The 27,414-nt window shown below is 34.0% G+C and overlaps 1 protein-coding gene across 1 annotated transcript; it reads right to left on the bottom strand.

Moving 5' to 3' along the window:
* Nucleotides 1-495: 495 nt before the first annotated feature.
* Nucleotides 496-16,164, bottom strand: LOC136041539 (protein ENL-like). The gene is made up of 4 exons (XM_065726232.1): nucleotides 16,044-16,164; nucleotides 11,165-11,342; nucleotides 5,766-5,983; nucleotides 496-674 (listed from the first exon to the last, which is right to left on the bottom strand). The coding sequence occupies exons 1-4, from the start codon at nucleotides 16,083-16,085 to the stop codon at nucleotides 567-569; spliced, it is 546 nt and encodes a 181-aa protein (XP_065582304.1). The 5' UTR covers nucleotides 16,086-16,164; the 3' UTR covers nucleotides 496-566.
* Between the last annotated feature and the right edge of the window lie 11,250 nt (nucleotides 16,165-27,414).

Genomic DNA, 27,414 nt, shown 5'->3' with positions numbered 1-27,414 from the left:
ATTAAACTAAATCAAAATCATTTAAGACTCAGATTTTGGCATTTTTTACCTTAATTGAAAAACTACCAGGAGAAAATATCAAGACAACCTGGGTTACTTGAAGTGTCTTTGCTTATTCTTACTAAAACAAGTTCATACAGGCATAGCCGCATCTCAATAGATAGAATATTACATACTACAGCCAAGAAATTTAGACTTTCTACAAGCCACGAGAGATTAAGAGGTAGAGAGATACTAATTCTAACTGGAAATAAAAACAACGACGGGAGACCCCTCTTAAAGGAGTTCAATTTCATCGATTTTAGAAATGGTTTTGACGGGGGGTCCAAGGAGTGGGACCCTTGTAATCTATTCTTGGTATTATCTGAAGGAATAAAGTGCATGGTTGTGCTATTAAGAAAGAGTTATGTGAAAAGTACCCATTCACAACAAATTTTGGCAGCAAACAAAATTTAAAAGTTTGACTACTACATTAGGGTAATTTTTCTCCATACAAATCTGTCTATAATGCCTATATTACAGATTTGTATACCAAAATTATTTAATAATAGGAAAAAGCCTAAAGTTTATACCTTTGGGGGCTTCATTTCTTCGTCCAAACTTGACAGTGAGTCTGAATCTGATGTTTCTTCTATCTCCCTGACGATTACATCTTTAGATTCACACAGAGGTAGCTAAAATTAAACAAGGTCCATTTCAGTTCTAGACTTAAAAGCATATATTCTTAATGTGTACTATATTTTTTTAATAAAAAAAAAATCGCTCATAAAAACGTCCCGATGGTCGGAGTTAAATACACTGCTGGCAGGTCTGCCACAGGTAAGTGCCACACTGGCAGTTCAGCGACTTCGTTGAAAGTTCTCTACAATATATTCTTATTGTTTAGCATGAAACTAGCAGGCCCAGCTGTTTATATTGTACAAAAGCCAGCATATTCCCAACGGACCCCCCCCCCCCATCTCGGAAAATTCCCCAGCACGCAAGATAGAGCAGCCACAAAGAAAACGCTAAGTAAGTACTACAAAATGTAGATCAGACAAAAGAACCAGATATTAAAAAGAGTTTTAGGATAGGAGCTGGTTGGTCTCCAATCCCTTGGGATTTCTAATGTTACTCTTTACTTTTATAATAACAGCGTAGACCAAAAACTTTCCTAAAAATCAAAAGGGATTGTATATTATTTTCTACTTCAACCCTTCTTTAGAGCTAATTTTGTATTTATCTGAAATCTCAATGAGAGTCAGATAATATTTTGGCTAATATGGCTTAAAGCTATATTGAACAAAATGACAGTACAAAGTTTAACAATAACAGTTACAAAGGAGGGGGATATAAACAGGGTTAAAAAGAGGTGCCTGGTTACCCTCCAGTCTCTCTTCAACTTTCCCTCAACACATATTGGAAGTTTAAACCTACTACCATCAGGCATAACTTAGATATCGCTAATGTTGCTCTTTTCACAAGCAGCAAGGGCAAAACATGTTTCGATTGTATTCGGCATCCCTCTCAAAATTGCCCTACAGTTTCATTTTTACACTCTAAACGTTAATGAGAGATCCATGATCAAGAATGCTCTTTTTATTTAATTAAATAAAGAAACAAGTTTTTTTAATGAAAGTAAGGAGCAACATTAAAACTTAAAACGAACGGAAATTACTCCGTATATGAAAGAGGCTTTTCCTCCTCAACGCCTCGCTATTTACGCTAAAGTTTGACTTTTTCTCTTAACTCTAATTTAAAACAGTAAGAAATTTTAGCGTAAAGAGCGGGGCGTTGAGTAGGAAAAGCCCCTTTCATATACGGAGTAATTTCTGTTCGTTTTAAGTTTTAATGTTGCTCCTTACTTTCATTGAAAAAAACTTGTTTTTTTTATTTAATTTCTGGACGTTTTTGAATTAATGCATATTTTGATCTTGCGTCTCCGCACATAAATAATTAAAACAAAATTTGCATATTAATTAATTGCAATTAATCGGAAGATTTTGAGAAAAAAGGAGCGAGGGAGGAGGCTTAGTTGCCCTCCAATTTTTTGATTACTTAAAAAGACAACTAGAACTTTTAATTTTTTACGAATGTTTTCATTCGTAAAAAATATACATAACTTACGAATTAACTTACGTAACGAACTTCTATATTCGTATGTTTTTATTGCGTATAAGAGGGGGTTCAACCCTCTTCGATACCTCGCTCTTTACACTAAAGCTTAAATTTTGTCCCAATTCCTTAAGAATGACCTCTGAATCACAAAGGCCGTAGAATAAATAGTTGAAACTACTAAAAATACTTTAGCGTAAAGAGTGAGGCATAACGAGGAGTAAAGCCCTCATATGCGTAGTAATTTTTGTTCGTTTTAAGTTTTAATGCTGCTCCTCACTTTCAGTAGAAAAAACTTTTCATATTTATTTTTTCATTGTTTTTTCAAATAACGCTAGAAAATCCTGCGCCCCCTTTATTGAAATTCTCTCCCCCCATGAGAAGTTCCTCCATGGAAATATCCTCCCACGTAACCCCCCCCCAACTCTCCCCCCTAAACCAAAAAAGATCCCCTGAAAACGTCTTTACACTTCCCAGTAACCATTACTATATGTAAACACAGGTCAAAGTTTGTAACTTGCAGCCCCTCCCACGGGGACTGCGGGGGAGTAAGTCGTCCCTGAAGACATAGTTATTAGGTTTTTTAACTATGGTGATAAAATGGCCATCTCAGAATTTTTACCCGGTGACTTTTGGGGGAAAATGAGCGTGGGAGGGGGCCTAGGTGCCCTCCAATTTTTTTGGTCATCTAAAAAGGGCACTAGAACTTTTAATTTCGGTTAGAATGAGCCCTCTCGCGACATTCTAGGACCACTCAGTCGATACGATCACCCCTGGGGGAAAAAAAACAAACAAAAAAACGAAAAAACAAATAAACACGCATCCGTGATCTGTCTTCTGGCAAAAAATGCGGAATTCCACATTTTTGCAGATAGGAGCTTGAAACTTCTACAATAAGGTTCTCTGATACGCTGAATCTGATGGTGTGATTTTTGTTAAGATTGTATGACTTTTAGGGGATGTTACCTCCTGTTATTTAAAATTAGGCGAATTTAATGGGTATAACTGATCTTGATGAAACTTATAGATTTAAAATCAGCGTTAAAATGCAATTCTTTTGATGTTAATATTGGTATCAAAGTTCCATTTTTTTTTTAGTTTTGGTTACTATTGAGCACGGTCGCTCCTTACTACAGTTCGTTACCACAAACTGTTTGGTAAAAAGAACTACTGAACTAAATGAACTAATTTTAGCAATGAACTACTTGCATAACTTACTTCCCCTGAACCGAGGGCTGCACGAGGGAGAGGGGGGAGCCGTCAATCCCAGAGACACGGTTATTTAACTTTTTGACTAGTTTGAATAAAATAGCTATGTCAAAATTTTGATCTGATACATTCGGATTTGATTAAAAGAGTGTGAGAGAGAGGTGATTGCTTTCCGATAGCTTTTGAATCTTAAAAGGGAAATTAAATTGCGCTTTAAATTGAATTAGCCCCCCCCCCAAAGTTTATACGACCACCCTTCTAATAAAACCATACATCTTAACAATAGGCAACCTGCATACCTTACAGCCCTCGCCACTTTTAATTTGCAATCAAATGAGCCCCATCCAAAGTTTATAGAACAACTCCTTTCATATGAAGTGCGTCTGGGAAAACATAAATAAATAACAATACATTGAAACCTGGCGGTTCTTTACTATAGGAAACATTATAGCATTGTCTCTGACTTAAACAGATGGGTAGAATTTTCAATTTCCCTCCTAGTAAATATCCGAAACTATCAAGATTCACAGGGAGGTTTCTTGGGAGGTGGGATTTGCAGGGTGGGTACGCTTAGATCCATTTTGTACAGGCGGAGACCGAGGTATGATTATCAGTTATGGGTCTACAGCAGAGGTTTTGGGCGAAAATCAACGTTACTTTTGAAGCATTTCATTGTTTCTTTAGAAATATCCTTCAATCCTCCTAAATACACTTTGAACCTTCGTACTTCTTGAATATATGGCTATGAAGACCAATGTCACTAGCCAAACTTATTTTAACCTGACGTCAACACTGAGGTCTGCTTGGCCCTGTCTACATGTCCTGTATATTGACAAATAATTTTGGGCCCGATTCGAGGCGTCACAAAGCTAATATTCGTCGTAAACTTTGTTTGAAAATAAATTAATCATACCTGAACAACGATGATGATACGGGTTTAATCCCCAATAGGGAATTTATCCTCTCCCCCCGCCCAAAAAAAAATACACAAAAGTTAAATATTTCATTAAATGTTTAGAACTTTGAAGTCAGGAAGGTAAAGTAAGTTAAGTAAGACCATGAACTTAAAAAAAAAAGACGTGCAATTTATATCCACCCATGACAAGAAAATATGTAAGCCCGAGTGCAAAGTTTAACACGGATTTTAAAGCTAAGCAATCAGGTAAGACCACAAAATAAGAAACCGTAACGTTAAGTACACACATATAACGTTACAACACAACACACGTAACGTTCTAGCATATATAACGTTAAGTATACGAAAAATATATAATTGCAGATACAAGGTTTTTCACACGCACCATACAGTTCTAAAACCCGAAGGTATAGTAAGTTCAGCAAGGCCATAAGCCTAAATTTAAGTATGCACCTATGAGAAAAATAAGTATATGCACCCAAGCAAAGCTTTTACGCCAGCCTATAAAGTTGAGTAACTAAAGTAAGGTAATAAAATAAAAAACTTCAACGTTAAGTATACAAGTTCGAGGAAAAAAAATATGCACGCCTATTTCCATTACTTGTGCTAGATTAATACCATCCAAATGCTTGATCATAAAGTTAGTCATAATTTTTTTAACCAGCCTATGTTTTGAATACCTACCTAGTACCAACTAAAAATAGTTCAACAATCTTATAAAATGGAATTATAAAAATTATTTTGATAGTCTCAACAAATGTTTTAATATTTATAAATATTTGAAGTATTTTTGTCAGAATACCTTTTTATACCACAGTAGAAGCTTTTTGGTGATAAATGATTTTGATTTATTTTCTGCTGACTCTTTGTCCACATTTCTCTATTTTTAATTGGTGGTACTACCAAATACTGTGCAGCTACATATAGCCTTTTGTATTAAAAACTGAATTCCCAGTTTTTTTTAATGCGCTTAGTTATGCAAATTATCATTAAGCCAATAAAAAAAAAATTGAATTCATTTTCACTGTTCATTGTATGTCAAGAATTAAGGCTAAAGTCCTAAAATTCTTGTCAGTCTCAAGTGAAAACATTATTTTCCCTTTTTTCGTGTTGATTAACAAAAACCAGATCAGACAAAAACTTTCGAGTTTGTATTTTTTGATAAATTTGATAAATTTTTTTGTTTTTATAGTTAAAATTTCTTAGGGTTTAAAAATTAAGGAATATTTTGCAAACAGTGATTTCCAAAAATTTCCATAATAGATCTGAAGTGCCCATCTTATAGTTAGGGGCTTTTTTAAAAATGAATAGGTATTTGCGATGTATTATCCGATATTGCGATATTATCCGATATACCGATATTGCGATCAAACTGGGTAAATGTCTGCTTACATTTCCACACACTATGAACTCTCACGAATATCTTGGTCATTGTCTTAACCATTGTCTTGACATTGTCAGGTCTAGGTCATTATCGGTCATTAATCGTCATGTAACCTTATTCTAATGAATAATAAAAAAAACTAAGTAAATAAAATGAACTTACAGCACCCCCTTGTAGAAGGGTCTTCTTCCAGTCCCTAGAAGGCCGTACGAAAAAAAGGGTCTGTTGCTTATAATGGCCATAGTTGGAATCAGGCTTTAGCAGTAAATCATATATAAAGCTGTTCTCCTTTTTATCTGGATTTTTATAATGAACATCAATTTGGAATCGAAAACTGCCATACCCAGCCTCTTTAATAATGAATGGAGGCTCATTTAAGGCTAAAATAAAAAAAAAGTAACAATTACAATATAGCTAGGAAAAGACAATAGAATAGGAATTTCGAATGAAATTCAATTTTCCAGAAAAAAGTACCTAGAAAGTACAATACATTACATCTTTTCTTGCCAAAAAATTAAATATCTTAGCAGATTGGTTACCCAAAACATTCCTATCTTTTTATATTAAAAAAATAACAACTTTATAATCAGATATAAGTACTATGAACTTAAAAAACATAGCGCTATGTCCTACTCAGCAGAAAAATCTCCTATTCGGCCGAAAAATGTCCAATTTAGCAGGAAAATGCCCTACTCAGCAGAAAGAAATTTCAGTAAAGCACTTTTGACTTTTATGCACTTTTAACATAAGCTCTAAACACTTTGATTGAACCAAGAAAAAAGCTAGGCAGGATGACGTAAGATCAGGAAACAAGATCAGGAAAATAGGAGTATGATAATCAATTAAGAAAAAAAATGAATGGGATAATAGAAAACAAAACAAGAAACATAACAAAAACAAATCCCTAGAATTAAAGCCAAGAAATCTCTAGAATCCAAACCAAGTTCTGTTTTGACAGTGAAGAATAAAACTGAAGCAATTATTGAGGTTCAATTCTTGACCCTTTTATTTTGACTAAAAGCACATTAGCCCGCAGGCAGTGGCGTCCTTGGGGGGGGGGAAGTTGACCCCCCAATAATTTGGAGAAAAACTATAATTCATTAAGTAACTAGAAAATGCCCTACTCAGCAGAAAGAATTTCAGTAAAGCACTTTTGACTTTTATGCACTTTTAACATAAGCTCTAAACACTTTGATTGAACCAAGAAAAAAGCTAGGCAGGGTGACGTAAGATCAGGAAACAAGATCAGCAAAATAGGAGTATGATAATCAATTAAGAAAAAAAATGAATGGGATAATAGAAAACAAAACAAGAAACATAACAAAAACAAAAAAACAAATCTCTAGAATTAAAGCCAAGAAATCTCTAGAATCCAAACCAAGTTCTGTTTTGACAGTGAAGAATAAAACTAAAGCAATTATTGAGGTTCAATTCTTAACCCTTTTATTTTGACTAAAAGCACATTAGCCCGCAGGTAGTGGCGTCCTTGGGGATGGGGGAAGCTGACCCCCCAATAATTTGGAGAAAAACTATAATTCATTAAGTAACTTTAAAATTGTTGATCGTTTTAAGCTTCAAATTCGCTCTTTACTTCGACCAGATAATTTTTTAAGTAATCCCAGCTCGTTTTTAATAGCACTTGGTATTTACCAAGTGACATATAGCGATCGCAATTTCTGTCGGTCTGTCTGTCGGTCCCCGTTTTTCTAGTTTGGACACTTCCAGATAAGCTAGGACGATGAAATTCGGCAGTAGTAGCAGGGTAATTCGGAAAAATTAGAAGAAATGAGGTATTTTTAACTTACGAACGAGGGATAGGGTCTTAATGAAATTTGATATTTAGAAGGACTTCGTAGCTCAGACCTCTTATTTTAAATCCCGACCGGATCCAATGTCATTGGGGGAGTTTGGGGGGAGGAACCAGAAGTCTTGGAAAACGCTTAGAGTGGAGAGATCGGGATGAAACTCGGTGGGAAAAATAAGCACAAGTCCTAGATATGTGATTGACATAACCGGACTGAATCCGCTCTCTTTGGGGGATTTGAGTGGGGGGTGTTAATTCGGAAAAAATACAAAAAATTCGGGTATTTTTAACCTACGGATCTTAATGAAATTTGATGTTTGTAAGGAATTCGTGTGTCAGAGCTCTTCTTTTAAATCCGACCAGAACTGTTTACATTGGGGGAAGTTGGAGGGAGAAACTAGCGTTTTAAGCTAGATTAAGAAATTATTTGATACTTGGTCTAGACTGTCCCATAGGGCATTTCCGAAGGAATTCAGACCTACAGAGATCTAAGAACCTAAACTCCCAAGTATTGAACGGTATTACACTTTTGTTGCAATTTGGAACTAATTCCAGTGGCGCCAATCAAAGGGGGGAGGGGTATTTGCCTCCTGGATTTTCCCCATCCCTGGATTTCAAAAATAAATTTTTATTTGGTATTTTCATGGAAAAAAGAAGAAAAACTTGCCCCCTCCTTAAATTTTTATTAGTATAGAATTGAGGCGGTTGAGAAAGAAATATGTTAAAAAAAGATTCTTAGACCTACTTCATGATGTGTAGAATAATTTTAGTTAACATATTTTGACTGCAGCTCCACTGTAGTTTACCCCCCCCCCTAGTATGCAAATATATAACCCATATTAGACACTTCCCGTGTACTTTGCCATGCGTCATTCTTGTTTCAACCTGTGAAATTAAATGAAAAATATATTAAATACTTAAGATATTAAAGATAAACATTAAATAAAAAAGCAAGCTTTTTTTTAACAAAAGTACACGTTGTAGGTGTCATATGGCACTTCATAATTGCATTCACGGCTTAAAATTAGCTAATAAATGTAGTTTTAGTGGTCCTGAATTAACCCGGAAACGTAAAGTTCCAGTGAAATTAGGTAGTGGAACAATAGTTCCATGAGACACCGCAAGAGTTTCTAAAAAATACAGCGTTATATCCTGTTATTGACGGTCTAACTTGAACGTAGGCAAGAGGAGAACAGTTGAGACGCTTTGAACGACTTAAGCGTAATGCTAGGTGCAAACAAAATGAACAAGGACAGAACAAGGGTGTAAATACTAAAAGCTCAATTTTGAACGCTGCATGTCCGAGCAGTGTTTTTACGGAGTTGAGAATATAAAAAACAAACGCATTCTAGAAAAAGGACCTTTTTTGCTGAAAACGGTTGAAATGTGTGTTTTCTCTGGTATTTGATCAATTTAAACAGTGCTTCACAATTCTCTCACAATTCTGACTCTTGACTCTTTCAATTCTTGACTCTTGCTCTCAATTCTTCTTTTTAAAACAGTAAAAAACTTTAGCGTAAAGAGCGGGGCGTTGATGAGGAAGCAGCGTCTTTCATATACGAAGTATTTTCTGTTCGTTTTAAGTTTTAATGTCGCTCCTTACTTTCATTTAAAAAAAAACTTGTTTTTTTATTTAATTTATGAACGTTTTTGAATCAATGCATGTTTTGATTTTGGCTCTCCGCAGAGGAATAATTAAAACGAAATTTGCATTTTTTTTTTTGGCTAAATGGCTTTCTCATAATTTTGATCGAATGATTTTGAGAAAAAAAGAGCGTGGGAGGAAGCCTAGTTGCCCTCCGATTTTTTGGTTAATTAAAAAGGCAACTAGAACTTTCAATTTTTGCGAATCTTTTTATTAGTAAAAGATTTACGTAACTTATAAATTAGTGTACGTAAAGAACTTTTGTATTCTCATGTTTTTATTACATATATGAGGGGGTTCGCCCCCTCGTCAGTACCTCGCTCTTTACACTAAAGCTTAAATTTTGTCCCAATTCATTAAGAATGACCCCTGAATCACAAAAGCCGTAGAATAAATAGTAGAAATTACTAAAAATACTTTAGCGTAAAGAGCGAGGTATTAGGAGGAGGTGAGCCCCTCATATGGGTAATATCTGTTCGTTTTAAGTTTTAATGCTGTTTTTACTTGCTGCCGAAAAAAATTTTTCATATTTATTTTTTCATTGTTTTTTTAAATAATGCTTGTAAATCCTGCGCTCCCTTCATGGAAATTTTCTTCCCCCATGACAAATTCTCGATGGAAAGCTCCCCCAGCATATGCTCTTCTTCTCAACCCCTCCCCCAACCAAAAAAAACCTCCTGAAAACGCCTCTACACTTCCCAATAACCATTACTATATGTAAGCATTGGTCAAAGTTTGTAACTTGTTGCCCCTCCCACGGGGACTGTGGGGGAGTAAGTAGTCCCCAAAGACATATTTTTAAGGTTTTTCGACTACTCTAAATAAAATGGCTATCTCAGAATTGTGATCCGTTGACTTTGGGAAAATAATTAGCGTGGAAGGGGGCCTAGGTGCCCTCCAATTTTTTGGTCACTTAAAAAGGTCACTAGAACTTTTCATTTCCGTTAGAATGAGACCTCTTGCAACATTCTAGGACAACTGGGTCGATACGATCACCCCTGTAAAAAAAAATAAATAAATAAACACGGATCCGTGATCTGCCTTCTAGCAAAAAATACAAAATTCCACATTTTTGTAGATAGGAGCTTGAAACTTCTACAGTAGGGTTCTCTAATACGCTGAATCTGATGGTGTGATTTTCGTTAAGATTCTATGACTTTTAGGGTGTGTTCCCCCTATTTTCTAATAACGCAAATTTTCTCAGGCTCGTAACTTTTGATTGGTAAGACTGAACTTGATAAAACTTATATATTTAAAATCAGCATTAAAATGCGATTCTTTTGATGTAGCTATTGGTATCAAAGTTCTATTTTTTAGAGTTTTGGTTACTATTGAGCCGGGTCGCTCATTACTACAGTTCGTTACCACAAACTGTTTGATATAACATAGAGCATCCTGTGCTGGAATGGGAGATTGGGGACGTGAAGGGGGGATAGGTTCTGCAACATTAGTGGTGAAAACTACTGAAAAAAGACAAATGTATATGGAATTCACCTTAGCGCATGCAAAAGCTTTTTTAAACTATACAACTGTCACCTGCAGCAGCTCATTGCTGATAATCATAGTAAAAGCTTGATCAGCAGCACTTAATTTTATGTTTATTTGATATGCGTTTATTGTTTATTAAGTATTGTGTAATATCTTGAATTAAACCCAGTAGCGTCTTCGGTCAATGGTAACTTTTCTTCAGTAGCGCTCGAATAAAATTCTTGCCCATTCCCCAATAAAAATGTTGGCGCTACGCCCCTGTCCACTGGTAAATGAGAATCCCTCTCCCTGGATTTTCAGAAGTTCCCCCCTCCTCTCAAGAAAACTAAAACAATAATGGATGTGTGGTGTGCACAGTCTATTTAATGCTGACTAGCCAATATGCATTTAAATATATTACAATATATATTTTTTTCAAATTTAGGGTGCAAAACTGCAAATTTTAATAATATAAAAGTTACCATATAAAAGACATTTTTCTATAGAAATAAGAAATGCTATACTTTCAAAATCTAGGACAGGGACAAAAAATATTGGGGGGGGAATGTCTTCCACTAATTGATGCCATTAATCAAACTAGAAAATAAAATTTTTAATAAAAAAAAATATGAAAGCACAACTTACTCCTTATAGGAATGGGGAAATCCTTAGGAAGGTTGAATACAACCTTTTCAATGAACTTTTCAATTGGTGCACCATCTTTTCCCTGAACATAGACTTCCCAATCATGGGTCAATCCTCCTGGAGTAATTTCATTCTTCAGGGTAGATCTATGACCAAGCTCAATGACTACAGCCAAAGTCTATTAAAAAGAAGGTTATATTTAAAAACAATAACAGAAAAATAAAAGAAACATCTTATATTTTTTAAATAACCAATAATTATATATATATATATCTATATATATAAAAATAAGTTGTCTGTGTGTGGATCTGTGGATCTGTGGATCAGGTGACGTCACCTGAAAAAACTGGATCAGGTGACGTCAAAACTGAAAAAAACTAAAAAAAAGGCAAAAACTACAAAAAAAACTAAAAACTAATAAAAAAAATAAAAAATCTAAAAAACTAAAAAAACTAAAAAAAGGCAAAAATTACAAAAAAAAACTAAAAACTAATAAAAAAGCTAAAAAACTAAAAAAACTAAAAAAAGGCAAAAACTACAAAAAAAAACTAAAAACTAATAAAAAAAATAAAAAAGCTAAAAAACTAAAAAAACTAAAAAAAGGTAAAAAACTAAAAAAACTAAAAACCAAAAAAAACTAAAAAAAAAGGGAAAAACTGAAAAATAAGCTAAAATAAAGGTAAAAACCAATAAAAAACTAAAAAAAAACTGAAAAAACTAAAAAAAGGCAAAAACTACAAAAAAAACTAAAAACTAATAAAAAAAAGTAAAAAATCTAAAAAACTAAAAAAACTAAAAAAACTAAAAAAAGGTAAAAAACTAAAAAAATAAAAAATAGAAAAAAACTAAAAAGAAGGAAAAAACTGAAAAATAAGCTAAAATAAAGGTAAAAACCAATAAAAAACTAAAAAGAAAAAAAGGAAAAAACTAAAAAAAAATTTCATCTAAAAAACTAAAAAAAACTAAAAAAGGTAAAAACTAAAAGAACTAAAAAAGAAAAAAATAAATGACGACACTCAAAGAGAAAGCGACCAGGACAAAAGGAATGTTCGATTAGCAATCAACAAAGCACCGGGACACTGGGAGTATAAATGACGACCAGGACATAAGTAAAAAAAAAAACTAACAAAACTAAAAAGAAGGTAAAAACTACAAAAAAACTAAAAAGAAAAAAACTAAAAAAAGGCAAAAACTACAAAAAAAACAAAAAAACTAATAAAAAAAGCTAAAAAACTAAAAAAACTAAAAAAAGGCAAAAACTACAAAAAAAACTAAAAACTAATAAAAAAAATAAAAAAGCTAAAAAACTAAAAAAACTAAAAAAAACTAAAAAAAGGTAAAAAACTAAAAAAACTAAAAACTAAAAAAAAAACTAAAAAAAAGGAAAAAACTGAAAAATAAGCTAAAATAAAGGTAAAAACCAATAAAAAACTAAAAAAAAACTGAAAAAACTAAAAAAAAGGCAAAAACTACAAAAAAAACTAAAAACTAATAAAAAAAAGTAAAAAAGCTAAAAAACTAAAAAAAATAAAAAAAAATAAAAAAAGGTAAAAAACTAAAAAAAATAAAAAATAAAAAAAAATAAAAAAAGGAAAAAACTGAAAAATAAGCTAAAATAAAGGTAAAAACCAATAAAAAACTAAAAAGAAAAAAAGGAAAAAACTAAAAAAAAATTCATCTAAAAAAGAAAAAAAAATTTCATCTAAAAAAGAAAAAAAAACTAAAAAAGGTAAAAACTAAAAGAACTAAAAAAGAAAAAAATAAATGACGACACTCAAAGAGAAAGCGACCAGGACAAAAGGAATGTTCGATTAGCAATCAACAAAGCACCGGGACACAGGGAGTATAAATGACGACCAGGACATAAGTAAAAAAAAAAACTAACAAAACTAAAAAGAAGGTAAAAACTACAAAAAAACTAAAAAGAAAAAAAAACTAAAAACTAATAAAAAAACTAAAAAATCTAAAAATCTAAATAAACTAAAAAAGAAAAAAAAGGAAAAAAATAAAGGAGAAAAACAAAACTAAAAAACGAATGTATATACAGACCGGGACACCGGGATACAAATGACGACCGGGACACAGGGAATATAAATGACGACCGGGACACAGGGACACAACTACAACGGGTACACCGGGGGAAACAGGGGGATATAAATGACGACCGGGACACCGGAACAGGGAATGGTCGATTAGCAATCACCATCAACAAAGCTCAAGGGCAATCATTAGAATCATGAGGTATAGATCTGAATACAGATTGTTTTCCCATGGACCATTATATGTTGCATGTTCAAGAGTCGGTAAACCTGACAATCTATTTATATGCAAAGACAATGGGACAGCAAAGAATGTTGTATATTCGCAAGTTTTACGTAGTTAAAACCATATATATATATATATATATATATATATATATATATATATATATATATATATATATATATATATATATATATATATATATATATATATATATATATATATATATATATATATATATATATATATATATATATATATATCTATATTCACAGGTGGGACATAGGGACACAACTACAATGGCGCGTAACTATTATGGCGCGTAACGACTTACGCGCGCGGGGGGGCTTGGGGGGGGGGCGCGAAGCGCCCCCACCAACTAGGTGTTGGGGTGGCGCGAAGCGCCACCCCAACAGCTAGTATATATATATGTGTGTGTGTGTGTGTGTTTTTCATACAAGTGCCATTACAAATATCCAGCCATACAATACCTTAATGACTTTGATTTTCTACAGCAAAGAAAAAAAAAACAAATTTAAAGTTGTTTTGCAAAAGAAATTATATAAACTTTCTTTCTTTTCACCAAGCAAAGCGTGGCCTCCTTGTATTATTTTTATAAACATAGAGTATGGATAAATCCTCTATAAGTAAAGGACAAAGGAAAGTTTATATTAAAAAAAAAATTAATATTTTCATACACAGAGCTGCCAAATAGGAAGTATTCATACAGTTTTCGGGTAGGGAGGGGAGGACGAATCTTCTGCTGAGAGGATTTTGCACGGGGAGAATTTTTCATGGAGAGAGAAGTTTCCGGGAGGTGAACTTTTCACGGGGAGTTTTATGCTGGGCGAATTTGTCAGAATTTCTATACGAAATCTCTTTATATATCTTGCTTTCTCTTTACCAATTTAATTTTAGGCGTGAAGATGCTAAGGATAATTGTTCAAGGTAAAGTTTCGCCAGGATTGAATTGCCCAGCGGCGATTTCTGTGGGGAGGGGGATTTTTCCATGAAGATAGAGCCAGGTATCCTAGTGTTATTTGAAAAACGATCAGAAAGTAAATTTAAATAAAACAAGTTTTTTCAAGTGAAACTTAAAACAAACAGAAATTATTGCGTATACGAGGGGGTTGCCTCCTCCTCACCACTTTGCTCCTTACGCTAAAGTTTAAATTTTATCCCAATCTTTAAAAACAACTCCTGAAACACAAGGCTCGTTTAATTAGAACAGTTATTAATTTTTTTAAGTGCCGAAAAACTTTCGCGTGAAGAACGGGGTGTTGAGGAGGGGAAACCCCTCATATACATAATAATTTCTGTTTGTTTTTGGGTTTTAGTGTTGTCCCTTACTTTCAGTTAAAAAGTCTTAATTTGTTTTTTTTATTTATTGAAGCTAAGAGACAAAAATTTTCTAAAGACAATGGAAAAATTATTTCAATTAAAGTAAAAGTATATAAAAAGTCAAAAAAAGTAATTAATTACAAAAATACACAAAATTATAGCCTACTTGCAAAAACTATATAAACTCCCAGCATTCAGTTCTGTTGAGCAATGCCGAAGCGTTGGACGGATATTTTTTAACAATATCGACAGTTTTGAACTTGGTTATCGACACCAAAATATTTAATGCCTTTAGACTCAATTGTTTATAAAAGTAACCCATTATCCAAGTAGTTTGTTCAAAGTAAAACATTAAAACTAAAATTGAGAAAATCCCGTGAAAATTTTTAATTCAATATTTGTAATCTAATTCTGAATACCAAAAACCAATATATTTGCCACCTTTATACTTCATAACTGTAAAAAATTAAATCTTTTTCATAGTGACAACTAGATAAATACAGTCAATCCTGGGAAAAAAAATCAATGATAATAAAAGACAAAAAAACATATCGGTTCAGGGGGAAAATACAAAAATTCCCAACATTCCGTTCAGGAGAAATGTTTCTGATTATAGTGGCTTAACATATCAGCTCATGGGTACTCTTGCAATGTAAGCAAAAATTGATGGCATATTTTTACCGAAATTGCCCCTTATTAAGTTGTATTCCTTGATTATCTATAACTTTTTTGTGTACTAATAACTGCACTAATTTCTAATAAACAAATACATATTTAGGGTCACCATAAAAAGCTGATTATTTGATTAAATGTTATCAACAGGCTCTTACACTTTGACAAGGATCGCTATTAACTTACTATTCATTATTATGAAGAAATTTATTTTTCTGTTACTCCAACCATATCATATAGAAAATATGTTTTTGGAAACTGGAAAAGGGTTACTCAGTCTTAAAAAACTCAAATTTTTCTTATCAAGGGTCAAAATCTATTGGCAGGCCCCAACAATGGGGCAACGCACATCTTTCCATGGCTTTCTCCTATTCTGCCTTTTTGTCCTTCGGTTTCCTTATAATTACTTTATAGTTCCAAATTTCTAGGGGGACATTTCACCCCCACTGTCCCCCATGGTGTAGTTACCACAAACCATTAACTACCTTGAAAAGGCTACAATTACCAGGAGACAACTGAAACATTTACTCTAATTCATTAATAAAAAGACACGCTAAGGTTAGCTGATTTCTAATTAGCTTTTATAATGTTAGAAGGGGCTTACCTTTTTTTTATCTCTCCTGTTAGCGTAAAATATAGCAACCATGATTTTATTATTAATCAAAATTTCTCAAATCACAAGTGATATCTTCACTTTACAACAATAGACTAATACTATTTCACTATTTCAGACTGCCTTGTGTTAGGAGGCTTTCGTAACTAGACAATGTTTATACTAATTAATGTACATTTAAATTAAAAAGTTAACTGACTTATAATTCATTATTGAATTCAGATCCAGTTTTCCCGGCTCACCTTTTAATTTATTCTAGATAGCATTGTTAATTGTATAAAATTTGACACTATTAATGCATAGCTAAAAATCTCTAATCCCCATGATTGGGTTTTAATTATTCACAAAAGTGGATTTTATTCAGATTGAAATTTTTAGCCATCCATTCTAGGCCAAATGATTGGCGGGTTGTCTCCCACGGGACTGTGGTAATAAGGAAGAATTTGAGGGAATTTAGATTTCAAGCTAGCTATAAAAGTAAAGATTCGAATTGATTGCAAAATAAGGGGGCGTGTGTATCTATGTTTCCCTCAAGGGGCTTGGTACTTCATTGAGATGTTAGTAATAGTAATAGCGAAAGAGTTTTATAGATTACCTTTAAAAAGAGGTTTTTGCCTCACAGATCTGTGAAATACAAAAAATTTACACTTTCTTATTTTTTTTTAATTGGGCTAAAATATATTTTCAGTAAAAGAAACCCCTCATCGTCTCCAAATAATTATTTAGTGGTAAGATTAGCAAAGATGAAAATATGAAAATATTGTTTTGTTGCGTACCAGAACTTTTTGCTTCTCTTTATAACACTACCTAAGAAAGGGGCGTAGCAGCTTGGAGAAGGGTTCAGAGGTAAATCTAGAGAAACTATGTTCATCCACTTAATTGAAATGTCACATCTGCAATATCTTGTGAACTAGGGATGTAGTTGAGCCTTTCATGCCCTGATGAACTAAGGATGGGACAAAGGAAATCCAAAACTAGCGTCGAGGCAGGATATTGGGGCTAAACAATTGTTTCTCCAATCTAGACGAAAATAACCTATTTCCACTATAAACCCATAAAAGACATATGCTTAGTCAAACAGCAAGATAAATGCCTATGTGCTGAGTGGTTGTCAGAATGACGTGTTAAGTTGAAACCTTTGTAGAAGGTTGATGGGGGGAAGGGGAAGTACGAGCTGAAAAATGACTTGGAAGCAAGAGTAGAGCTAAATCAAGGGAAAGCATGTACATTTACTTTATCGAAATACCTTACTGCAATAGTCCAGAGATGGTAAATTGAAAGTTAAATTTCCATTCTTAGGTCGATAGTAATTGGACGGAAACCGGATCCCCTCCCTTGTCATTTTTTTCCTACTTGAAACACCCCAAAATACATGATAAAAATTTTGCGAGTCATTTTTTCAAATGGTTGAAGGGTAAATACACTCCCAGGATTACATGTCCTTGTCCTCTCCCCCTCCCTCCGAAGTCTTATTTTGTCTTGGACTTTTGTGTCTCCCTGGTAAAAGTGTTCAATAAAGTATTTTTTTTATATTCTCCCCCCTAAAGTTTTTACCATTCCACCTCCCAATAGTTACATCATAAGAATCTAATTTTAATGCTGATTTTAAATATATAAGTTTCATCAAATTTAGTCTTACCCATCAGAAGTTACGAGCCTGAGAAAATTTGCCTTATCTTACAAAATAGGGGGAAATACCCTCTCAAAGTAATAGTATCTTAACGAAAATCATACCATAAGATTCAGTGTGTTAGAGAACCTTGCTGTAAAAGTTTCAAGCTCCTATCTCTAAAAATGTGGAATTTTTGCGCTTTTGCCAGAAGAAACATCACGGATGTGTGTAATTTTTTTTTTTTAACTTTTTTTTTCAGGTGTGATCGTATCGACGGAGTGACCCTAGAATGTTGCGAGATGCCTCATTCTAACGGAAATTAAAAGTTCTAGTGCCCTTTTCAAGTGACTAAAAAAATTGGAGGACTCCTAGGCGCCCTCCCACGCACATTTTCCCCCAAAATCGCCGGGTCGAAATTTTAAAATAGCCATTCTGTTCAACTTCGTCAAAGACCTAATAAAGATGTCTTTGGGGACGACCTAATCCCCCACAGTCCCTGGGGGAGGGGCTGCAAGTTACAAATTTGACCATTGTTTATATATAGTAATGGTTATTATGAAGTGTACAGAGGTTTTCAGGGGGATTTTTTGCGTTGGGGTGGGAGTGGGTCGGGGGTTACGTGGGAAAATCTTTACACGGGGAATTTATCATGAGGGAAGAGAATTTCCATGAAGGGGCGCAGGATTTTCCAGCCTTATTTAAAAAAAACAATGAGAAAATAAATAAACATTTTTTTTTCACCTGGAAGTAATGAGTAGCATTAAAACTTAAAACGAACATAAAATAATACGTATATAAGGGGGTTTGTGTCCTCCACAATACCTTACTCTTTACGCGAAATTATTTTTAGTGATTCCAACTATTTGCTCTACGGCCTTTGTGATTCAGGGGTCATTCCTAAAGATTTGGGATGAAATTCAAGCTTTAGTGTAAAGAGCAAGGTATTGACGAGGGGGCAAACCCCCTCATATACGTAATAAAAATACACAAATATAGAAGTTCGTTACGTAAGTTAATTCGTAAGGTACGTATGTTTCTTACTAACAAAAACGATGGTGAATTTTTTTTTTTTAATCCAGTTGCATTTTTAAGTAACCAAAAACTTGAGAGCAGCTAGGGCTCTTTTTTTTATCAAAATCATTCGATCAAAAATTATGAGAAAGGCATTTAGAAAACCAAATTAGTATACAAATTTTGTTTTAATTATTTATGTGCGGTGAGTTAAAATCAAAATATACATTAATTCCATCCTATGTGTATTAAATAAATAAAAACAATTTTTTTAACTGCAAGTAAGGAGCTACATTAAAACTTAAAACAAACAGAAATTACTGCGTATATGAAAGGGGTTGTTCCCTCAGTAACGCCTCGCTCTTTGCTAGTTTTTTTTTTATTGCTTTAAAAAGTAGAGTTGTGACAGAGTCAAACTTTAGCGTAAAAAGCGAGGCGTTGCGGAGGGGACAATCCCTTTCATATATAGAGTAATTTCTGTTCGTTTTAAGTTTTAATGTCACTCCTTACTTGCAGTTAAAATAAAAACTTGCTTTTTTATTTAATAAACACAAGACGGATAAGGAAAAAACAGAACATGTTTGATCAAAGGTGTCTGATGTGTCGAAACTCTCAGGCATTCCTCCCTGGATTCACAAAACCTTCTCATTCGTAAGTTAAAAATACGTCATTTTTTTCTAATTTTTCAGGATTAACCCCCCCCCCAACTAACCCAAAGAGAGCAGATCCGTTCCGGTTATGTCAATCATGTATCTAGGACTTGTGCTTATTTTTCCACCCAGGTTTCATCCCGATCCCTCCACTCTAAGTGTTTTCCAAGATTTTAGGTTTCCCCCTCCCAACTCCCCCCCCCGTTGTCACCAGATCCGGTCGGGATTTAAAATAAGCGCTCTAAGACACAATATCCTTCTAAGTATCAAATTTCATTGAGATCCGATCACCTGTTCGTAAGTTAAAAATACCTCATTTTTTCTAATTTTTCGGCAAAATTGCAAAAATGTTCTATACTTCCTGTTTCAAAACGTTTGCTCAGGTCAAATTTTTTCCTGATACTTAAGGTTCTTTTAATCACTTAATTTATCAGTTCAAGATTACGTTTTCTTATTTCAAAACTTTCGAAAGTGGATATGAATACACCCTCTACATGTGCAACTAAAATAGAAATAGAATCATTGAAAAATAAGAAGGTAGATATACAGTGAATTTAATTTTCTGAATGAAAAAGAAATTATTGAAAAAGAAAATAATACTTAGTGCTTTTTATAATAATATTCATACCATAACTAGATAGATCAAATCGGCTGCAGTTTGATCATGGAAGTCAGTAGGGGGTGGGGTCTACTTTAGGAATACAACATGCAGTACTAGGAGAATGTGCTTCGCTCTGTGAAGGGGATTTCAGGCATAAGAACAACATTTAGTATACCTCCCACCCCCTTCCCTCCGGGAAAGTATAGGCTATCTCCCATACCCTGAACTACACAAGAAAAAACTTTTGCGTAATTTTTCTATTTTTTTTTAACAAAAATACGAAGGGGAAGGTAATTTTCAAAGTATAGAATTTTTTACAATCCAATTTTTATCCCTTACAAGTTTGAATTAGTTCAAGGTTTCTGCCGCAGTGCTGCCAATAATTTTTTCAGATTTTCTGGATATTCTTTATCAAAAAATTTCTAATGGGCAAGTTAAGAATTCTAGCTCTATAATTCTACTTTTCGAACATTTTAAATTAGAAATACGATTGTTATTTTAAATATCGAGGAAAATTTCTCCCTGGAGGAGAATTTCCACAGGGTGGTAAAAATTTGTTTCCGGAGTTTTTTATTGGATAAGACCGTTTTCTGCTGTTTTCATATTTAAAAAAGATTCGTTTTTAAACAGTTCGTGGTAACGAACTGTAAGTAAGGAGCGAACCGGCTCAATAGTAACCGAAACTCTAAAAACGGAATTTTGATACCATTAGAGATATCAAAAGAATTGGTTTATTATTTTGATTCCAAATATTTAAGTTTCATTAAGTTTAGTCTTACCCATGAAAAGCTACGAGCCTGAGAAATTTGTCTGATATTTAAAAAAGGGGGAAAGATCCCTTTTCCCCTTTAATTCACAAAATTTTAACGAAAATCTTACTGTCAGATACAGCGTATCAAAGAACCTTACTGTAGATATATGAAGCTCCTATCTGCAAAAATGTGGAATTCTGTAATTTTTAAAAGAAGAAAGATCACGGATGCGTGTTTATTTGCCTTTTTTCATTTGTTTTATATTTTACCCAGGGGCGATCGTATCGAACTAGTGGGCCTAGAATGTCAGAATATGGCTCATTTTAACGGAAATGTAAAGTTGTAATGCCCTTTTTAAGTGACCAAAAAAATTCGAGGGCGATTATGCCCCCTCCCGTGCAACTTTGTCCCAAAATCGTCTTATCAAAATTTTGGCTATCATTCAAAATAGCTATTATGCATACATATTTAGAGTGGGCAGTGGATGACGAATTTTCTTCCGGGTATATTTTGTGTGGGGAGAATTTTTCGTGGATTAGGGAAGTTTTCAGGGGGGGAAATTTTACACGGGGGAGATTTGCCAGGATTCCTATAAGAAACTTCTTTAAATTTCTTTCTTTCTCTTTGTCGATTCAATTTTGTGTATCGAGATGTCAAAGGTTATTGTTTGGTGTAAATCAAACAGTTCGTGGTAACGTAAGGAGCGACCCGGCTCAATAGTATCTGGAACTCTAGAATATGGAATTTTGATACCAATAGTTACATCAAAAGAATTGCACTTTTATGCTGATTCTAAATATATAAGTTTCATCAAGTTTAGTTTTACCCATCAAAAGTTAAGAGCCTGAGAAAATGTGCCTTATTTTCGAAAATAGGGGGAAACACCCCCTAAAACCCATATAATCTTAACAAAAATTACACCATCATATTCAGCATAATAGAGAAACCTACTTTAGAAGCTTCAAGCTTCATCTACAAAAAAGTGGAATTTTGTATTTATTTTTCCAGAAGACAAATCACAGATGTGTGTTTATTTGTTTCTTTTTTTTTGTTTTTTTTCCAGGGGTGATCGTATCGACCCAGTGGTCCTAGAACGTCATGAGAGGACGATTTAATCCCCCACAGTCCCCAGGGGAGGGACTGCAAGTTACAAATTTTGACCATTGTTTATATATAGTAATAGTCATTGGGACATGTACAGATGTTTTCAGGCGGCAATTTTCACATTAAAGGGGGCAGGGGGAGGGGGTTACGTGGGAGGATCTTTCCATGGAAGAATTTATCAGGAAGGAAGAAAATTTCCTTGATAGGACCGCAGGATTTTTCTAGCATTATTAAAAAAAACTATGAGAAAATAAATAAGAAGAGGAATTTTTTCAGCTGGAAGTAAGAAGCAGCATTAGAATCTAGAACAAACAAAAATTATTACGTATATAAGGGGATTCGTCTCCTTCACAGTGACTCCCTCTTTACGCTAAAGTATTTTTTTTTGTAATTTCAACTATTTATTCTATGGCCTTTGTGATTCAGGGGCCATTCTTAAGGAATTGGGACAAAATTCAAGCTTTAGTGAAAAGAGTAAGGTATTGACGAGGGAGAAAACCCCCGTTCTAGTTGCCTTTTTAAGTAACCAAAATTGGAGTGCAACTAGGCCTCCTCTCCCGCCCCTTTTCCTTATTAAAATCGTCCGATCAAAACAATGAGAAAGCCATTTAGCAAAAAATAAAAACAAAAATATGCAATTTTCGTGTTAATTATTCGTGTGCGGTGAGCCAAAATCAAAACATGCATTAATTAAAAAGCGTACAGAAATTAAATTAAAAAAACAAGCTTTTAACTGCTAGTAAGGAGCAACAATAAAACTTAATACAAACAGAAATTATTCCGTGTATGAAAGGGGTTGTCCCCTTCTCAACACCTCGCTCTTTGCAACATTTTAGTTTTGCTTTAAAAAGTAAAGTTGTGAGAAAGAGTCAAACTTTAGCGTGAAGATCGAGGTGCTGAGGGGACTACCCCTTCCATATACGGAATAATTTTTGTTCGCTTTAAGTTTTAATGTCGCTCCTTACTAGCAGTTAAAAAATTAAAGTGGCTTAATATATCAGCTCATGGGTACTCTTGCAATGTAAGCAAACATTGATGGCATATTTTGCCAAAATTGCCCCTTTTTAAGCTGTTTTCCTTGAGTATCTATAATTATACGAACTTTCTTGTGTACTAGTAACTGCACTAATTACTAATAAAAAAAATAGACCATAAAAATTTTCATTTCATAAAATTCTTTCATTCCATAAAAATTTTCATTTCACCATAAATATTTAGGGTTACAATAAAAAGCTGATTCTTTGATTGAATGTTATCAACAGGCTCTTACACTTTGACAAGGATCGCTATTAACTTACCATTCATTATTATGAAGATATTTATTTTTTCTGCTACTCTAACCATATCATATAGAAAATATGTTTTTGGAAACTGGAAAAGGGTCACTCAGTCTCAAAAAAACTTAAATTTTTCTTATTAAGGGTCAAATTCTATTGGCAGGCCCCAACAATGGGGCAACACACATTTTCCCATGGCTTTCTCCTATTCTGCCTTTTTGTCCTTCGGTTTCCTTATAATTACTTTATAGTCCCAAGTTTCTAGGGGGACATTCCACCCCCCACTGTCCCCCGTCGTGCAGTTACCACAAACCATTAACTACCTTGAAAAGGCTACAATTACCAGAAGACAACTGAAACATTTACTCTAATTCATTGATAAAAAGACACGCTAAGGTTAGCTGATTTCTAATTAGCTTTTATAATGTTAGAAGGGGCTTACCTTTTTTTTATCTCTCCTGTTAGCGTAAAATATAGCAACCATGGTAAAATTATTAATCCAAATTTCTTAAATCACAAGTGATATCTCCACTTTTCAACAATAGACTAATACTATTTCACTATTTCATACTGCGTTGTGTTAGGAGGCTTTCGTAACTAGACAATGTTTACACTAATTAATGTACATTTAAATTAAAAAGTTAACTGACTTATAATTCATTATTGAATTCAGATTTAATTTTCCCGGCTCACCTTTTAATTTATTCTAGATAGCATTGTTAATTGTATAAAATTTGACACTATTATGCATAGCTAAAAATCTCTAATCCCGTGATTGGGTTTTAATTATTCTCAAACGCGGATTTTATTCAGATTGAACTTTTTAGCCATCCATTCTGGGCCAAATGATTGGTGGGTTGTCTCCCACGGGACTGTGGTAATAAGGAAGAATTTGAGGGAATTTAGATTTCAAGCTCGCTATAAAAGTAAAGATTTGAACTGATTGCGGCGTAAGGGGGCGTGTGTATCTATGTTTCCCTCAAGGGGCTTGGTACTTCAATGAGATGTTAGTAATAGTAATAGCGAAAGAGTTTTATAGATGACCTTTAAAAAGAGGCTTTTGCCTCACAGATCTGTGAAATACAAAAAATTTACACTTTCTTATATTTTTTTTTAATTAAGTCAAAATATATCTTCAGTAAAAGAAACCCCTCATCGTCTCCAAATAATTATTTAGTGGTAAGATTAGCAAAGATGAAAATATAAAAATATTGTTTTGTTGCGTGCCAGTACTTTTTGCTTCTCTTTATAACACTGCCTAAGAAAGGGGCGTAGCAGCTTGGAGAGGGGTTCGGAGGTAAATCTAGAAACACTATGTTCATCCACTTAATTGAAATGTCACATCTGCAATATCTTGTGAACTAGGGATGTAGTTTAGCCTTTCATGCCCTGATGAACTAAGGATGAGACAAAGGAAATCCAAAACCAGTGTCGAGGCAGGATATAGGGGCTAAACAATTGTTTCTCCAATCTAGACGAAAATAACCTATTTCCACTATAAACTCATAAAAGACATATGCATAGTCAAACAGCAAGATAAACGCCTATGTGCTGACTGGTTGTCAGAATGACATGGTAAGGTGAAACCTTTGTAGAAGGTTGATGGGGGGAGGGGGAAGTGCACGCTGGGAAATGACTCGGAAGCAAGAGTAGAGCTAAATCAAGGGAAAGCATGTATATTTACATTATCGAAATACCTTTCTGCAATTGTCCAGAGATGGTAAATTGAAAGTTAAATTTCCAATCTTAAGTCGACAGTAATTGGACGGCAACCGGATCCCCTCCCTTGTCCTTTTTTTCCTACCCCAAACACCCCAAAATACATGATAAAAATTTTACAAGTCTTTTTTTCAAATGGATGAAGGGTAAATACACTCCCAGGATTACAGGATCCTTGTCCTCTCCCCTCCGTCCGAAGTCTTAGTTTGTCTTGGATTTATGTCTCTTCCTGTTAAAAGTGTTCAATAAAGTATGTTTTTATATTCTCCCCCCTAAACTTTTTACAATTCCACCATCCCACACATCAAAACAAAACAAAAATTCCTGGGTGCGTGCTTGGTTTCAAATAGTTCGTGGTAACGAACTGTAGTAAGGAGTGACCCGGCTCAATAGTAACCGAAACTCTAAAAAACGAAATTTTGATACCAATAGTTACATCAAAAGAACAAAATTTTAATGTTTATTTTAAATATATAAGTTTCATCAAGTTTAGTCTTACCCATCAAAAGCTACGAGCCTGAGAAAATTTGCCTTATCTTACAAAATAGGGAGAAACACCCCCTAAATGTCATAGAATCTTAATAAAAATCACACCATCAGATTCAGCGTATCAGAGAACCTTACCGTAAAAGTTTCAAGCTCCTACCTCCAAAAATGTGAAATTTTGTGTTTTTGCCAGAAGACACATCACGGATGTGTGTAAATTTTTCTTTAACTTTTTTTTCAGGGGTGATCGTATCGACGCAGTGGCCCTAGAATGTTGCAAGAGGCCTCACTCTAACGGAAACTAAAAATTCTAGTGCCCTTTTTCAGTGATCAAAAAAATTGGAGGACACCTAGGCCCCCTCCCAAGCACATTTTTCCCCAAAGTAACCGGATCGAAATTTTGAAATAGCCATTCTGTTCAACTTGGTCAAATACCTAATAACGATGTCTTTGGGGAGGACCTAATCCCCCACAGTCCCCAGGGGAGGGTCTGCAAGTTAAAAATTTGACCATTGTTTATATATAGTAATGGTTATTATGAAGTGTACAGAGGTTTTCAGGGGGACTTTTTTGCGTTGGGGTGGGAGTGGGTTGGGGGAGGGGGTTACGTGGGAAAATCTTTCCACGGAGAAATTTATCATGAGGGAAGAAAATTTCCATGAAGGGAGCGCAGGATTTTCCAGCATTATTTAAAAAAAAACAATGAGAAAATAAATAAACGTTTTTTTCACCTGGAAGTAATGAGTAGCATTAAAACTTAAAAATTACATAAGATAATACGTATATAAGGAGGTTTGTTTCCTCCACAAAACCTTGCTCTTTACGCTAAAGTATTTTTAGTAATTTCAACTATTTGTTCTACGGCCTTTGTGATTTAGGGGTCATTCCTAAAGATTTGGGATGGAATTCAAGCTTTAGTATAAAGAGCGAGGTATTGACGAGGGGGAAAACCCCCTCATATACGTAATAGAAATACACAAATATAGATGTTCGTTGCGTAATTTAATTCGTAAGGTACGTATGTTTATTACTAACAAAAACGTTCGTAAATTAAATGAAAAAATCCAGTTGCATTTTTAAGTAGCCAAAAATTGGAGAGCAGCTTGGGCTTTTCCCCCACCCTTTTTTTCAAAATTATCCGATCAAAAACCAGGAGAAAGCCATTTAGTAAACAAAAATTAGTATGTAAATTTTGTTTTAATTATTTATGTGCGGTGAGCCAAAATCAAAATATGCATTAATTCTATCCTATTGTACATCCTATGTGTATTAAATAAACAAAAACAAGTTTTTTTTACCTGCAAGTAAGGAGCGACATTAAAACTTAAAACAAACAGAAATTACTCCGTATATGAAAGGGGTTGTCCCCTCCGCAACGCCTCCCTCTTTGCGCTTAAGTTTTTTTTACTGTTTTAAAAAGTAGAGTTGTGACAGAGTCAAACTTTAGCGTAAAGAGCGAGGCGTTGCGGAGGGGACAACCTGTCCTAATGTAAATCACGCCATCAGATCCAGCATATCAAAAAAACTCTACTGTAGGGGTTTCCAGTTCTTATCAACAAAATGTTGGATTCCGTGTGCTTTTTCTTTGCTCATTCGAACAGAAGTCTAGTGCTTTTATCAAGTTACCGAAAAGATTCAAAGACCACTAGCCCCCCCCTTTTCGATGACATTTTAACCGAATTTTTGAGATAGCCGTTTGATTTAGAATACCTGAAAGAACCAATAAATATATCTTTGGGGACAATAGTCCCTTGCTTGACTTTTACGCTAAAGTTTGACTTTTTGTCAAAATCAAATACTTCGTGGTAACGAACTGTAGTAAGGAGCGACCCGGCTCAGTAGTAAACGAAACTCTACAAAACGGAATTTTGATAGTAATAGATACATCAAAAGAATTGAATTTGTATGATGATTTGAAATATATAAGTTTAATCAAATTTAGTCTTACCCATCAAAAGTTACCCATCAAAGAGTCGTAGAATCTTAACGAAAATCATACCATCGCATTCAGCGTATCGGAGAACCCTACTTCAAAAGTTTCAAGGTCATATCTACAAAAATATGGAATTTCGTATTTTTGCCAGCAGACTGATTATTTAGTGTTTATTTGTTTGTTTGTTTTGTTTGTTTTTTTCCAGGGGTGATCAAAT

This window comes from Artemia franciscana, unplaced genomic scaffold, assembly GCF_032884065.1.
Source record: "Artemia franciscana unplaced genomic scaffold, ASM3288406v1 PGA_scaffold_236, whole genome shotgun sequence".
NCBI lineage: Eukaryota > Metazoa > Arthropoda > Branchiopoda > Anostraca > Artemiidae > Artemia > Artemia franciscana.
This window is presented reverse-complemented; position numbering and strand designations above follow the sequence as displayed.